This window comes from Leguminivora glycinivorella, chromosome Z (genome assembly GCF_023078275.1).
Source record: "Leguminivora glycinivorella isolate SPB_JAAS2020 chromosome Z, LegGlyc_1.1, whole genome shotgun sequence".
Classification (NCBI taxonomy): domain Eukaryota; kingdom Metazoa; phylum Arthropoda; class Insecta; order Lepidoptera; family Tortricidae; genus Leguminivora; species Leguminivora glycinivorella.
Window position 1 is genome coordinate 48,343,595 of NC_062998.1, and position 17,509 is coordinate 48,361,103.

Consider the following 17,509-nt stretch of genomic DNA (forward strand, 5'->3'; position numbering starts at 1 on the left):
CAAATAGCTTGATCGCGCGCCCATCGCCATCGCATCGCGTCGCATCGCCGTCGCGGGCCGTCGCGGGCCGTCGCTTACGCAAGACACTCCCATATGAACACAGCGGTTTGATCGCATCGCGTCGCATCGCGTCGCTTAACATTCGCATGTTCATCGCTAGTTCGTCGCGTCGCATCGCCGTCGCGTTCCGTCGCCCACCTAAGACAAGTCCATAGAGATAGAAGGTTTGATTTCGTCGCATCGCATCGCATCGCGTCGCCGTCGCGGGTTCGTCGCTCACGCAAGACGCGGCGTTAGTTGCCACATAACTGTTTATTAGTGATTACTCTGCTACATTCTTGACAGATATGAACCTTCTTTATACCAGTAGGTAATCTCTAAAAATCAGCAGGTGCAATTCAATCGAAATCCGGTAAAAAATCGGATTTCTACATTTTGTATGTCCGTCCTAAACATGTCGCTGATCAACCTCCCTTAAGGAATGTCTCCAAGAGGGCTCTAAAGAGTGTCCACTATGGCGTCACTTAGAATGCGCCTCATACTTGGCAGTTGGAGCAGCCGGCTGGCTTGGAAGGTGTCAAACAAAATCTACACGCTATCCTTGCCCGTTCTATACATGTCACTGATTATCCTCTCAATAGGGATATCCCCGATGGTGGCTCTGAAGAACAGCTCCACTATGGCGTCGCTTGGCACCCGCCTCATACTTGGCAGCAGTTGGAGGAGTTGACTGGCTCGAGAGGTGTCTAACGGGTATGTCCTCAGGGTGTACTGGAAAAAAAGAAATTCTTTAATAGCACCAAGGAATAGTCGTCGTCGGTCATAGGTTTGTGGCTTGTGCTACGCTATTCATAGTGTTTAATTTAACCATGGTTTGATGGTTAGCGTGTTTTAAACTACGGAGGATTTGCAGTTCGCTGTAATTCATTGAAATTTGGATGGTTTGAAGATTATTGAACGGGACATCACACATAATTCATTAAAAAGGTCACGATACGAGATATGAAAAAGATACTGTGTTTTTGCAACTGTAGTTAATATTTAAACTCACCTCGTTAAGAACAACTTGTGAATGATCCTGCAACGCAGCAACCGCAGGCAAGTCTTGTAGTCTTCTGAAACCCTGTCCATCTTTCTCGCCCACCGTCCTAAATAAAGCCACGGCCCTGAGACATGCAAACTCGTTGCTATCCGGTCGTAGCTTTGCCACTTCAGCTAGCACCTTTTCAAATTCCTCCACGTCTTTTTCAACCGCAGTATTCTTGAAATTCATCAACACTTTTAAATCTAAAGGATATAGAAACTGAGCCGCCCCTATGATGAACAGATCTCGCCATGACTCCTCTAATAGAAGCAATCTATCGGGTAAAGATAGAGACGTGAAGGCTGGGACGTTTTTTGCCCACTTCACGTTCATGAATAGGAGTCGCGCGGCAGCTTCGCAAATGGTTTCAGGGTCTGATGGGGTAAGAAGTGACGGAGTAATAGGCGGTGGGGACGGAGCTTTAAGAGAGCAGTGATTCAGAGGCATCATAAGTCTGTTGTACGCGTATGGATGGAAGAGAGGCATAGGCGCGGGCGGTATCATGGTGTGCTTCGGTAGCGCTAGGTCTAGGGCCGGTGGCGTAAGGGTAAGATCCGGTGACGGCATAGCTGGGTCTTTGAGGAAGAGCGCCATTTGTCGGCGAATGGTGGAGTTGCGGGGACCACGCTCATGCTGGACTGCTGTTGGGGGTTAAACATCATGGTGTTAAAATGCTGCTCTGGAACTATTGGAAACGATAAAACAATAGTTAAAAAGTAAAGATCTAATGCAGTTAAATATATGAAATTCCGTGTTTTCCAATGGTAGTACTTTTTAACCTTTTCATCGCTAGTGAAACTCACGGCAGAGAGCAAGAATCGTAATCATGTCCCACAACCCGTGTGAAATATAGACAGCAATGCAGTGAATGACCAAAAATCTCACCGTCTTTATTCATCCCGGCATCCAGACACTTGGAGAGCCTGCAAGCGCGGCACTGGTTCCTATGCGCCTTGTCGACGAGACAGGCGCCGGGGCTCCGGGCCTTGCACGCGTACCGGCGGTCGCGGCGCACGGACCGCTTAAAGAATCCCGCGCAGCCGTCGCAAGCGAACACGCCGTAGTGTTTGCCCGAGGAGTGGTCGCGGCATACGGCGCAGGGCACGTCGTAGAGGATGCGACCTGGTCAGACATATTCAATGTTACAACTACGGAGTTGAGTGGTATTGACCTTGACGTTAGAAATGTTAGAATATAGGACAGGGAACAGGGTAACGTTTTACTGGCGCATTGCTCTTGCTAGACGCAACATAATGAAACATAATTTGCAGTTGTCCGACAGGTAATCTAGTCTAATACAATATTTAACATGAATGTAAAAGGGATTCTAGCGGTTTTTAAGTACACAGCATTATTATATTTTATAGTTATTTGTTGTACAAGGGGGCAAAGTTGTATTTTAACGCCGAGTGTGGAATTGAAAAACGAGCAAGTGAAAGGATTCTATAGTTGACCCACGAGCGAAGCGAGTGGTTCAAGAATAGAATCCTGAACTTGCGAGTTTTTTAACACACGAGAAGTAAAATACATTTGCACCCGAGTGTAACACAAAATTTTTCCCCTCACTATAGCGAGGAAACTACAACACAAAAAATGCGTTTATCACTGCTTCCAGTAGTTCCACAGGTGGTAATTAAGTCATCTTTATTACTAGATTCACCAGCTTTTATCAATTTTAAAGCAGCTATTTTGACTTTATTCAAGGTCAAATTACTTTACCCACTAGTGGATAAAATGCGTTTTTACCCGCTGGTATTAAAGGACAAAACACGTGTTTCCGAGCTAGTGAGGGGAAAAAGACAATAACGGCTAAATGGATTTTCCGTGAGCGTGACCAACCAGCCAGTGAAACCTGGTATAAACGTCGGTAAAAAGGTAAACAATGTTAGCAGCGTTCGTCCCTTTGTTGATTTTAAATTTAATATGGGTACCTACGTTTAGTGCCTTTCAAAGTATCGCAATTTGCATAGCTATTTATTTGCCATTTAATCCTTAAATTTCGTTGTAAATTTTTATTAAGTACATATTAATAATAATAATAAAAAAAACATTCAGTCGAATTGAGAACCTCCTCCTTTTTTGAAGTCGGTTAATAATAAGATGTAAAATGTCATAACGCCGGCGGCCTGCTGAACGGATCACCGGGATCTGGCTATCGCAGTCTCACCTCTCGACAACCTCTTAGCCTCTCTTCAAGTGTTGCTCGATTGTCGCACCGTGCGTGCGGCCGTTTTGCAGGGCCCACTCAATAAGTTGGCAAGTCACCGCCTGTCTTCTACAATTCCGAGACTAATTGTCACGGCAGGTGTCCGATAGTCTCCTCCCATAGCCCATTAACCAGTCCATCCAATTTGCAAAACAATAGCCTTATGACCTTTAGTTCCCATCGCAACACAAAAGTGTTGCACTGCAGTAGCCTTTGCACCTGGCGGGGACCATCTTCGGGTGTATCACATTGTGCGCTCGGGGATGGTATCCGCCACGTGTATCCCTTGCCTTTAGATTAAAATGTCTTAAAGGGCCTCTGTGCTGTTGGCTTCGGCCCCACGCATGCCTCCCAAAGGTCCGGGACCCCATGGTCCCGAGATATGGAAAAGACAAACAAATAATAATAATAATAATAGGTTTTACCAGTGCAATCAGTCAACGCAGGGCAGCTTGTGGCGAGCTGTTGGGGAACAGCGACCCCACGTACCCGAGTGCTCCTGGGGAGTTTTGTTACCCGTAAGGCGGGTGGGTGGGACAGTACTCTCTACCTCTGGCTTGCCTTGGCTGGCCGTCCAGAGTGGAGTCGTTAGGGCTACATGCCCCAGGGGTGGAAGTGAAAATTTGCATAAGACGCGAGTTGGTGCAGTGGCTTCACAGCCACTGGGCAGAAAGCGGTGTACACCTCTCGACACCCTTGAGTTCTCACACCGGTGTTGCCCTTGAGCCATCTTGGATGTCGCTTTTTGTGGGGGCTCATCTTGTGGGGACGAGTCACCGTCTGCCGGAAATAAAATTGGATACCGTTTTATTAGGCAGGCGTCCGGTTTTTTATCCATAGCCCAGTATTTAGTCCATCACTTTCATCAAAATAGACCAGTTCATTTTAGATTCCATTAACTCTCAAATAGTCCTTACACCCTGGCGGGTGTTGCCTCTGCGTGTGTCCCATGATACGGGCAAGGGCAACATCCGCTCGGTGTACCCCTTACATTTCATTAAAGTGTCGAAAGGGCCTCTACGTGTTGGCTTCGGCCCCGCGCACGCCTCCCAAAGGTCCGGAATACCATTGTTCCGTGATGGGAAAGACATACAAATAATAATATTCTTTATTGTGCACCATACAGAAAAAAAAATACACAAGATGGATCACGCTTAATAACTAGGTAACAACAGGCGGTCTTATCGCTAAGAAGCGATCTTTACCAGACAACCTTTAGGTAGCAGGAAACAATGAATGTAGATCGTTAAACGGGTAGTGCCGAAATATATAAATTACAATGAATAAAGTATTATATATAATATACTAAATACATACATAAAGATATATAATAATAAATACCTGTATAATATATAAATACTATATACCTACTTAAATACGTACATATACATAAATATATTACATTTAATAAGTAAATAAAGGCAGATTAAGGCAGCGACAAGTAATGAGATTTTAAAAGAGATTTAAAAACGGGGAGGGATTTAGCAAGTCTGATGTTTAATGGCAAAGCATTCCACAACCGAACAAACGAAAGGTGAAAGAGTTCACGTAAAATTTGGAGGAAGAAGTTGGCGGAGCAAGGAGATGTTTTTCGGCACACCGAATGGAAGAAAGATAGTTGAAACGCTCTTTTAGATAACGAGGGGAAGAAGGATTAAAAAGAATATTAAGTATATAGAAGTACAAGAATGTGAGAGTTTCGACGGTGGCGAATAGGAAGCCACTTCAGCTGCGTACGAAATTCAGAAATGTGGTCATATTTTCGCAAGCTAAATATAAATCTGATGCAGACATTTTGAAGGCGATCAAGTTTATTTAGCTGGTCCGCTGAAAGATCAAGGTAACAGATATCCGCATAATCTAATATAGGAAGAAGGAGAGAATGAGCAAGCGCAATTCTGGTAGCGAGCGGCAAGAAGTTACGAAGCCTACGTAGTGACCCCAGGGAAGCAAACATCTTCCTACCAATCTCACTTATCTGTGGTATCCATGACAGTGTCCGGTCTAATGTAATCCCGAGATTCTTTACCTGGTACGAGTATGGAATGGAAACACCATCAAACGCTAAGTATGAAGGGTAAATTAGGAAAGTCAATTCGAGAAATGAGCTGAGAACTGCCTAAAATTATAGCTTGCGTTTTAGATGGATTGACTTTCAGCCCATGACGTTTGCTCCAACTGAAAATGTGCTCCAAATCCCGGTTTATAGAGCCGATACACTGTGGCAGATCGTTAATCACGTACTGGGAGTAAATTTGGAGGTCGTCGGCATAAAGGTGATAAGAAGAGGAAATATCAGCAGTTATGTGATTAATGAAGATAGAAAATAAAAGAGATTAATCTCAATCAGTAATCAATATATACTGAAATCATATTGTTTGAACTGTTACAAAATTGTCCACTCGATTCTTTCATATCGATGACACTTCTAACTAAACGTTCCTTTTACAAAACAAAACCGAAAGCCCTCAAAACGAATCACATAACGGTCATAAATCAGTAAGTACTCGGTAAAAGTGTCACAATTATGTGATCGTGGGGCTCACGCTCCGCCCAAACGCGCCCCTTCGACAAAACGTTCTTATTTCAAAATTTTAAAATGACGTAACTCGCTTCGAAACCACTCACACTGGTATACAAATAGGAGGCGCGGTGGTGGCGCGTTTTCGCAGTGGGACTTTTTCGGTTTGAATGCAAGTTTGAAAGGCGCAACTGGCAATTAGATTGCGCTTTTAGTTTTCACAGTCTTGGGTATTTTGATTGATTGCTGGGCCATTTTGGGCGCGATTGGTTAACTTTAGATATTAAACATATAGAAGGATGGTTTGTGGTAAAAAATATATATAGGTACCGTTGATTTATAGAAAGATTTTATCATCTTTTTTCAATTTACTCGTTGCTATTTTATGAAGTTAAAATTTTTAACGTTTTAACTGGGGCTCTTCGTAGCAACCTACGCAAAAACCTGGTGGTTTAATAGCTTCTAAATCGTTACCTTAAAAAGTCATTTTAATTCAATACAGTTTATCAATCGCCATAATTTCACCTCGCCAGAATCTCATCTCCCAAAAAAGTCATCTGAGCCTTCATTCAACAAATTCCAATGCATTTTTTCAACCTCATTCGCTCGCAAACACGGTCCCACGAGCAAGATAATACGTCTTTATAACTACGAGTATTTAGGCAAGTCACAAAGGCATCTCCTTTCAATGGCATCCGAATAATACGCACTTGCAGGGCAGGAAGCGCGGTGTCTGGTTTAAAAAAAACACCATAGACAATCCTGAACCGACTCGAACAATTTAATACGTCTTAAGCGGGATAATGACAGATCGAGGATAACTTGAAAAACCCCGTAACGCAATCGCAAAACGACCTTGACGCTTTATAATAAAGTTTATGATGCATTTTTAAAATTGTCGTTGCCTAAAAATTCCATAAGACCCAGTAAATAAAAGTTTTGGCATTCAATGGTTGTGGAGTTTATTTGAATTTGATTTTTGATGATGTTATGACATCTGCCGGTCTACGGTCGTTTGTAATAAAAAGTCAATAAATAAAGATGTGCGAAAATATTTGTTTAGAACGATAATTTGCAATAATATTTTAAAGCGATTGGTTTTATAAGAACTTTTACGTGGTTTTATTAAAAAAAAAAAAGAATAATCTCCGCCTGCATTATACCTAATTAGGCTTGACTCCTTCTTTATTTAAATACCTACCTATTTTATATACCAATAAAAACCCTAAAAATGTAATAAAAAATCAACAAGTTTGTCTTTTGTAGATCCTAGTACTTAATTATTTATTTATTATACTCAAATACGAAATACATTTTAATTCTCATTCTCAAAGGTCTTTTGTCGAGTACTTTAATTGTTCCCCAATCGGCCATGCATCCCTATTCATTAAAAAAACCGGCCAAGAGCGTGTCGGGCCACGCTCATTGTAGGGTTCCGTAGTTTTCCGTATTTTTCTCAAAAACTACTGAACCTATCAATTTCAAAACAATTTTCCTAGAAAGTCTTTATAAAGTTCTACTTTTGTGATTTTTTTCATATTTTTTAAACATATGGTTAAAAAGTTAGGAGCGATTATTTCCGAAAATATTAATATTATCAAAAAACGATCTTAGTAAACCCTTATTCATTTTTAAATACCTATCCAACAATATATCACACGTTGGGGTTGGAATTAAAAAAAATTCAGCCCCCACTTTACATGTAGGGGGGGTACCCCAATAAAACATTTTTTTCCATTTTTTATTTTTGCACACTGTTGGCGTGATTGATATACATATTGGTACCAAATTTCAGCTGTCTAGTGCTAACGGTTACTGAGATTATCCGCGGACGGACGGACGGACGGACGGACGGACGGACGGACGGACGGACGGACGGACGGACGGACGGACGGACGGACGGACAGACAGACATGGCGAAACTATAAGGGTTCCTAGTTGACTACGGAACCCTAAAAACGGTTTAAAAAAACATTCATTATTAGCCCATAAACAGACCCTAATCATCCTTGTCGATGGTATCATCATCACCCCGTGTGACCGGTCACCTGTGTCTCAGTATTGCGTGTCGCCTAACAAACTTATTCGACCCGGCGGAAAAAAGTGGAACTAACATTAGTCAGGGACCAAACGACCTCTTTTACAAAAAGTCGTCGACATCTCTTCTAAATACCTAAAACAGGTATGGATGTGTTCCTCGTTATCTCCAGATTACGAATTGACCTGTTTTAGTTTATGGAGGGGGGGACGGGTTGAGAAAACAGGGGGAGAAATATGGCGGCCGACCATCATAGATATTTATTCACATCTCGAGTCCTATGGCACCAATCTGTTCGTGCAAGGTGTCGTTTGAAAGCTTATTAAACCTACTTTAATTGTTTTTAAATAACTATACTCATAAAAGTAACCGTTTAGTAAATATTTGAAAATATGTGTTTTTTTATCGCGCATGATTTGCACAAGTACTAGAAAAAATGCGTCTAACTCAATAAACAATAACTTTACCGCAATTGATGTTATTATAAAATTTTTGCGTCTATTCATGCTCTTTCTAAAAATATAAGTTTCATTGGTATATGATAATATATAACCATGTAATTACGAATTTGGTTTAGCAGGAGTCACTCTGCCCGGTCGCAGAAATGGGCGCTGACCGTAGTAAAGTATTCAATATTTTTGAGGTCCTATTTTACGGATCCATATGCGAGAGGTATCGTTTCAAAGTTAATTAAACCTACTATATTTTTTTATAAATAACTATAATCATAAAGGTAGCTGTTTAGAAAATATTTGAAAATATGTGTTTTATAGACCATGAGTCGCACAAGTACCTACTGGTAAAAAATGCTTCTTAATCAATAAACAACAACTTTTCCGGAATTGATGTTAGTATAAGATTTACGCGGAATTTCGTGGGCTTTCTAATAACATAAGTTTTATTGGTGTATGATATTATATAACCAAGTAATTACAAATATGGTTAAGTAGGGGCCACAGCGCCCGGCCACGTATGGATGCTGACCGTCGCCAAATTTTCTATATTTTTCAGATCCTATTTTATTTAACAGGAATCTTTTGAAAGCATATTATGCGTACTATCATTAGTTCTCAATCATTTTAGTTGTAACTGTACTGTAGTAGCTAACAAAATATTTGAAAATATGCATTGGAACCGATGTGAGTAAAACATGCTTCTAGCTAAATGAATTATATTTTTTCCGCAATTGATATAATAACAAAATAAACGGCGAAATGTATGACCTTTTCAAATAATAAGTTTTGTCAGTATTGCATAAACAATTAATGTTAATTTATCCATCATACTCACTGCGCACCGTCATATACATGGATGACCATTTTCGTTGCCGTTTTCATAATTTTTAAGATTGTATCTTGGTGCATGACCAATAAACAATAACTTTACCGCAAATAATGTTATGATAAGATTTACAGGACATTTCATATGCTTTCTAAAAATATAAGTTTTATTGATGTATGATATTATACAACCAAGTAATTACGAATTTGGTTTAGCAGGTGTCACTGCACCCCCGTGACGTAAATAGGTGCTAACCGTCGCCTAATTTTATGTATTTCTCAGATCCTATTTTAGCGATCAATTTGTGAGAAGTATCATTTGAAAGCATATTATGCGTACTATCGTTACTTTTTAATAATTTTAGTCGTAATTGTAGAAGTTTACAAAATATTTGACAATATGTGTATTTTTACTGTATATGAATAGCATTCGCACTGATACTCGTACGAGTGAAACATGCTTCTAGCTCAATAAATTATATTTTTCCGCAATTGATATAATAACGAAATGAACCGCAAAATGTATGGCCTTTACAAAAAATGAGTTTTGTTAGTTTTGCTTAAACAATTAATGTTAATTTGTCCACCATACCCACTGCGCACGGTCAATCGTCATATAAACGAATGTCCACCGCCGTTGCCTTAATTTTTTCATCATTTTACAGATTTTATTTTACTGATCAATTAAGTATATAAGTAAATTCAATACGTGATAGATTATATTTATTATGAATATACGATTAGTGAAATAAAATCTGAAAAATCATGAAAAAAGGCAACGACGGTGAACATTCATTTATATGATGGTGCGCAGTAGGTGAGCTGAACAAATTCAAATTAATTGTTTATGCAATACAAACCAAACTTATTTTTTGTGTAAGTCATACATTTTCCGTTTATTTTGTTATTATTTCAATTGCGGAAAACTATAATTTATTGAGCTAGAAGCGTGTCTTATCAATGCCAATGCTATTCATGCACAGTAAAATACACATATTACTAATCAAATATTTTGTAAACTTCTACAGTTTCGACTTGAGATATTAGAAATAAAGATAGTACGCATAATATGCTTTCAAATGATACCTCTCATAAATTTATCAGTAAAATAGGATCTGAGTAACGTAGAAAATTTGGCGACGGTCAGTCAGCACCCAATATCGTGACAGGGCGCAGTGACCCCTGCTAAACCAAATTCGTAATTACTTGGTCATATATTATCATATACCAATAATACTTATATTTTTAGAAAGCGCATGAAATTTCGCGTAAATTTTATTATAACATTAATTGCGGTAAAGTTATGGTTTATTAAGTTAGAAGCATTTTTTATCTGTATATGTGCAACTCGTGCTCGAAAAAAAACTCATGTTTTCAAATATTTTGTAAACAGCTACCTTTATAACTATAGTTATTCAAAAGTAATTATAGTAGGTTTAATTTGCTTTCAAATGATACCTCTTACATATGGATCCGTAAAATAAGAACTTAAAAATATTGAATACTTTACTACGGTCAGCGCTCATTTTTATGCGACCGGCGGAGTGACCACTAGGAAACAAAATTCGTAATTTAATGGTTATATTATCACTTACCAATAAAACTTATATTTTTAGAAAGCTCATGAATAGTCGTACAATAACATCAATTGCGGCAACGTTATTGTTTATTGACTTAGAAGCATTTTTTACCAGTACTTGTGCGATTCATGCTCGATAAAAAACACATATTTTCAAATATTATGTAAACAGCTACCTTTAATACTATAGTTATGTATAAACAATTATAGTAAGTTTAATTATCTTTCAAACGATACCTCTCACATATGGATCCGTAAAATAAGACCTCAAAAATATTGAATACTTTACTACGGTCAGCGCCCGTTTATGCGACCTGGAGGATAACCCCTGTCAAACAAAATTCTTAATTACATGGTTATATATTATCATATACCAATGAAACTTATATTTTTAGAAAGAGCATGAATAGACGCGAAAATTTTAGAATAACATCAATTGCGGTAAAGTTATTGTTTATTGAGTTAGACGCATTTTTTACTAGTACTTGTGCAATTCATGCGCGATAAAAAACACATATTTTCAAATATTTACTAAACGGTTACTTTTATGAGCATAGTTATTTGAAAACAATTAAAGTAGGTTTAATAAGCTTTCAAATGACACCTCGCACGAACAGATTGGTGCCATAGGACTCGAGATGTGAATAAATATCTATGATGGTCGGTCGCCATCTTTCCCCCCCCTTTTCTCGACCCGTCCCCCCCTCCTTAAACTAAAACAGGTCAATTCGTAATCTGGAGAGAACGAGGAACATATCCATACCTGTTTTAGGTATTTAGAAGAGATGTCGACGAAAATCGTGAAGGAGACGACTTGTGGCCAAATTGGCTCTAGACTACATTCCCTACCTACTAATTCCATACTGGCTACAACACACTAGCGCCACAATGGCCCGTATTGATAAAGTTGTAATTAGTGAACTAGGGATGGGTTTAAATATTTTTAAAATTTTGGATGTGGGAACATCTATCGCGTGATATTTAGTGGCTGATTGCCATTATGACTGGTTGTGAGAGAATTGCCGATTATTAATGTTGCATGATACTGCGTGGGATGTTTGCACCCTTCAGTTTGTAGGTTGGCACTTAACTTATTAGTCATTGAATTAATTATTTTAGTAGACATGAATAAATGAATTGAATTTCCGTATTCATAGATATTTTATTTTCTTATTGATCAGTTTCACCAATGTAGATATTATGTAATTAGATATAGATATGTATAAATAAATTAAAAATCTAGACAAAAAAAAAACGATTTTTTATAAAATCTAGTTGTCTTTTATTCTTTCGTAATCATCGTGTCACTAGGATGCACAGTTTTCGAGATATCAGTGAAAGCCCGAAAAATGGGACCTTCAAACCCTTCTCTCCCTCCGCCTTGTAAAGGTACGGCTGGGGACTTAAAACAAAGTTACTAAGACAAAAAGTGTGTATCAAGAATTTCCCTATAAATACTATTAGGTGTTACAGGGATTAGTTGTCAAAGCGGACCCTAGGCTCCCATGAGCCGTGGCAAATGCAGGAATAACGCAAGGAGGATGATGATGACTATTAGGTGTTACATACAATTTTTATTTAAATTACCACCTGTAAAATGTAGGTAAGATTCAAAGATAAACTTTTTTTCTGAAATCAAGATACTATCGTGTCGTGTTCTAATTTTATTTTTAAGGTAACTTGCCCTAAAAAAATATTTACTCAATTTGAATTTCGAACACGCATATTTTTTCAGGACTATTTTAAGTACCATAAACAAATGAATTGTGTCCAGCCAGTGAGATCGGAAACAAACGAGAGTTGTCATCGGGCAGATGCGCTCGTGGGAATCGATGGCAAATTAGCGGAGCACGCATCTCGTTATCAAGGGGCAGTGGAACGGGCCCTAGTAAATTAGCACTTATGGGAAAGTAATATAAACTCTCGTAGGTAAATATAGGTAAACTGTTGCGTTTAATAGTGTCATTATGCTATAGTCCAGAGACTTTCAGTTTAAAGTGGGTATCAATCGTGAAGGAAATAAGATGAAAACTCGTAAACGACCGTTACATTCATGTTACTGTGGCTTTCTGAAGGTTCTCTAAAAAGCATATGATATGCATAGGTACTTGCATAGATCGTGTTTGCGTCGCTCGTCGGAAGTTATTCAAGGTCTAAGTAAACAAAATATTTTAGCGAATATAAAGTGGTTTTCATTTTAGTAAGAAATACATTTTTTCCAGAGATTACAGCTTATTTCCTCTCGTTCCGAGGCTAAAACCTTTATTAAAGAGCACTACTAGTTTGCGCTCACCTGTATAAGGAATAAAAGTCAATTTAATATACATATTTAAGTAGTATCGATATATTGTTTAGACAATAAGGAATGCAACAAGTGCGTCAAATTAGTTTTTTAAGCAAAAAAATCGTTAAATGAATGCAAACTAGCACTGGATGTAAACTAGCACACGACTTCCGACTGCTAACATTATTTTCCTCATATTAGAAATAAAATAAAAAGAAAATAATCAACAGTATTAGGACTTACTCGACGACGTTGGCATAGACTGCATCTCCATACTGGCCGGTTAGCTAAAACAAAAAAGATACAATAAAATTAAAAAAGTTCACATTAAGCTTGGTTCACACCGTGCGAACCGAATTCAAGAAACCGCAAGTGCACTTGAAAATAAGAAAATAATCGAATGCAACAATTGTATCAAAAATAAGTCTTTTGTTGAGTTCTTGGGCATCTTAGGGACAATGGTAAGTAGTGCTCTGAGTTAGATTGTGCTAGTGTTTTCGACCAGGGCAAGAGGGCACTTGAGACCCTAACTTGCCGCTCGTGTGACCGAATGATGTTTCGTTGTTTAACAATTAACGTCTTTTGGCACTGCTTTGTTACTTTGTGGCTTTGTGAATTGAAGTGAGTGTTGAGTGCTTTTTATATACTTTATAAATTGTATGCTCATCAGAATATGTGAATATAAAGTTTTTTCGTAAACCTTTTTTTAATATCGTAACTTTGGATTATACATTTATAACGATTAATTTAAGAAAAGACAGAATTATCTGTCGTGTTAATATTGCGTGGAGAGAAAGAAGCTTACTTATTAGATACCTTTAGAGACAAACAAAAGATTCACCAAAAAACAAACTTACACTAAACTAAGTCTTACAAGTTAGATTAGAAGGACCGCGGCGCGAATTCCAGGAAAATTCTTTATTCAAATTCAGCAAACCACAGACTAAGTAATGTTTCTCCGAATGCTAAGCTTGCGTCAACCGGTAGCAAAATCAGTCGGCCGCTCAGATGTTTGCAAAAACATCTCTCTTTTACATTAAACTTTAAAATTTGAGTTTTAACAGGTAATTAGGCCTGGATAATCCTTAGAGAGGACAAAAGCTGAACCATGGGCCCGGTGGGACGCAACAAAGGAGGGATAATAACATCGCAAAGTCGGTAGCTTCTGCCAAAAAAATGGCGTAAAAACTGTTGTTGGTTGTTGGCATTGTGATTTCACGCAGCTGGCTTTGAGAATGTTATCTGTTTATTGCCAATGCTGACCTCTTGGTGTTTAGCTTTATATGCGAATTTGATGAACTGAATCGACACTCATGGATGTATTAAGTAGGTAAGCAAGGATATATACAGGCGGCGGCAGTTTGTCAAATTAAAATGTTCTAGTTACCTGCCTATACCTATTTATTTTTATATTTATATAGTAAGCCATATTCATAAGTCGGATTTACGTATTTAGTATTAGTAATTAGTGAAATTTATAACAAAAATAAATAAGAAATGCCAACTATTGTTTTTACCAATGTTTCAACGGCATATCTACTTAATGCCATAAAACTGTTGGGTTTTATTTGGTTTTGGTTTTAATTAATTTGGTTGGGTGTTAATTACAAATTCGCGCGAAATAAATCCTTAGAGAGATATATCTAAAAGTAACTTAAAACCTAACTACTTGTAGTATTTTACAACTGGGATGTGTTCTGTGACACTTCAAAAAATTCGGAACGACGCGTACTATGCTCGGAAAATATTTTTGACGTACCAATGCATAATGAAATGTACACAAAAACAATTATTTATGATTATGCTGCATTTTATCACTATTATCAGTGTCTATAACATAAATATATTCCATCCAAGTGATAAGACCATCGCTGACTTTATCACCCAGGGCAGGAGGGCACTTGAAACCCTCCCTGGCCGCTCGTGTATTTTTTTTATTTTATTTTAATATTTGTCGAGCAATAAAGAATACCTAGTTTACGTTATAGTTTTGATGTCAACTTACGTTTTTATCTCGAAAACTCGTGGACAAATTAACTTTCACGCAGCGGAACCGCTACGCGTTACCAACGCTTAACGACTTCACAAGTAAGGGAAAATTAATTTTAACATTATGTTGTTTATGGTTTTCAATATGGATTTAATTTAACGCTAGGAGTTGGATGATTGCGGTTTGGTGATATGAGGCTGATTAGATATTTGCTGGATTGTTAACAAGCTATTAATTGTTCGATTTCGAAATACATGTGAAATACTGGCTTTTAGTTTGCCCGTCACTTTTCTGCGCGTAATGATGATGCATCTTATAATATTATGAATTATATGAAATGTTTTTTTTTCAATGCTAGAATAGGCTATTACTGTACAGTCGACTACAAAGAGATGTATCCATTTTTTCACCTTATTACAATGGAATATGTTGAAAAAGTGGATACATTTCTTTGTAGTCGACTGTACAACGGTAAGGCTCATCTTAGTGCGTTTTCACATTATCCGATCCGATATCGGATGTAGGATCGATATCTCATACATTCAAGCCGCCATCTTTGATTTTTGCCTTTGAAATCCTTCCGACATCCGATATCGGACCGGATAATGTGAAAACGCACTTAGGCTGTCTTCCCTTTCTTTTGAGAGGTCCTAAGGGCCTACTGCCATTCAGTTTCGTATAAATAATTAAACATTAATATTACCATTATTATGGTAAATTTCAAATAAATTGGCCCAGCTATTTAAACATTTAAACACAAAATTGTAGTAGATATACTGTTTCTTTAACTATATTAGTCGCCCGTAGCTACTACATCTAAATACCAATAACACGAAAGGAAGATAAGACTCCATCTTTCGTGTATTTTGTCATCAGATGGTGTTTATGAAACCTAAACCACAACCTCAAAAACGGTCGATGATCTTTTGACTAAAACTCCATCTCATTATCAATCTCAAGTTTCATTTTCACCAAACAATATGCTTTTGAACGGTCCTCGAGGCCCGCATACTCCATAGAAGCAGTTGACGGCAGACCCACCGCGCTGTCGCCTAGGAGGTCTGAATTCAACCCAGAAAATTTAGGAATGCCATATAAAATATATTAATCTTCCCAAAAGAACTTTACAGGCGCAAGAAATTAAAGGAAACGTTGTACCTACCTATATGACCCTGAAATGTACCTAAAGGAATTTCCGAAAAAAATCCGAATGAAAGATTGCTATTTTTTAAAAGATTGTCATGTCAGTGACAAGTTTTTGGTAGATAGCTCTTTTGGCAGAAATCCATATGGGGAAAGTCAAAAATGTAATTACCTATTTAAAAAGAACTTTTTTTAAAAGTAAATTCTTAAATAATTCGGTATCCTCATCATACACTTTATTTTTTACACTGTATATAGTGTATATTTTTGAAGCCCTCTTCAGTAGACAAACAGCCACACAGCCAAAACATTTTAAATCTTATTATTTTAACAAGGTATGTGGCACATGTTATAATTCCAAGAATAAATTATGAAGTTACTCAAATTTACTCACATTAAGCCACGGTTAAAGCCGCAAAAACATCCAAAATACTTATCACATTTTTGTAAGTTTCTTGTAAAGACAAAAGTTATTTTTATTAGATTTTATTACAAATTACAAAACCAGTTATTTGTTAGCCCGTTGCATTTTTCACAAAACATCAAAATCAAACACAGCATTTAAACAAAAATAAATCTCAGTGTTTTGAGTGTTGGTGATATTGTTTTCCAAGAAATAAATAAACTAGAATTTGAAGTGGGTAGATTTTCTTTTACAATTTTTGCTTTACCCTCTTTTTGCCATTTAATAAAAATATTTTGACAAATCCTTGGCTCGGAGTGCAGGTAATTTTTTGGAATGTCAAATATTAATGCCATTGAACTATTAATTTCAATAACTTCGTAGGATTTAACATAGACAAGTCAACAAACAGAGGACAGTACTGATATAGTCGTGCACATGCACACAGTGAATCAAATGGTTTTTATTACACACACACAAACACACCTTTGCAACGAACAAACTCACTCGCACTCGTTTAGGAAGCCGAGAACGACTGCTACCAGCCTCCCACAGACTAAGCAAATCTGCCAAGACAATGCATGTTCTAGGTCCTAAAATTTACAATGCGCTGCCTAATGACATAAAAATGTTAGAAAGTAACAATATGTTTTCAAACAAACTTAAAAATTGGCTAACCAATAAATGTTTTTATACTGTAACGCAATTATTCGACATTGACATATCCACTAAACAATAATTTATTAATAATCCTTGTACTATCATATCAATTTCATTCTCAAAATATTCTATTCGAATTGTAATTTTATTTAAATGTAACCTACATAATATATGTTATTGTAATATTGACTCTTAATTTTATAGATGTTACAAATATGTTTTGAATTGATGATACAAAATAATTTATTCCCTGTTGTTGACATGTAATATTTTAAGAATATTATGAATAAATGAGTATGAGTATGAGTATCTTACACTAGT

At 37.4% G+C, this 17,509-nt stretch overlaps 1 protein-coding gene across 1 annotated transcript; it reads right to left on the reverse strand.

Moving 5' to 3' along the window:
- Positions 1–478: 478 nt before the first annotated feature.
- On the reverse strand, positions 479–16,595 carry LOC125241769 (nuclear receptor subfamily 2 group E member 1). The gene is made up of 5 exons (XM_048150385.1): positions 16,520–16,595; positions 13,236–13,279; positions 1,970–2,206; positions 1,052–1,725; positions 479–771 (listed from the first exon to the last, which is right to left on the reverse strand). The coding sequence occupies exons 2-5, from the start codon at positions 13,264–13,266 to the stop codon at positions 589–591; spliced, it is 1,125 nt and encodes a 374-aa protein (XP_048006342.1). The 5' UTR covers positions 13,267–13,279; positions 16,520–16,595; the 3' UTR covers positions 479–588.
- Positions 16,596–17,509: the final 914 nt, after the last annotated feature.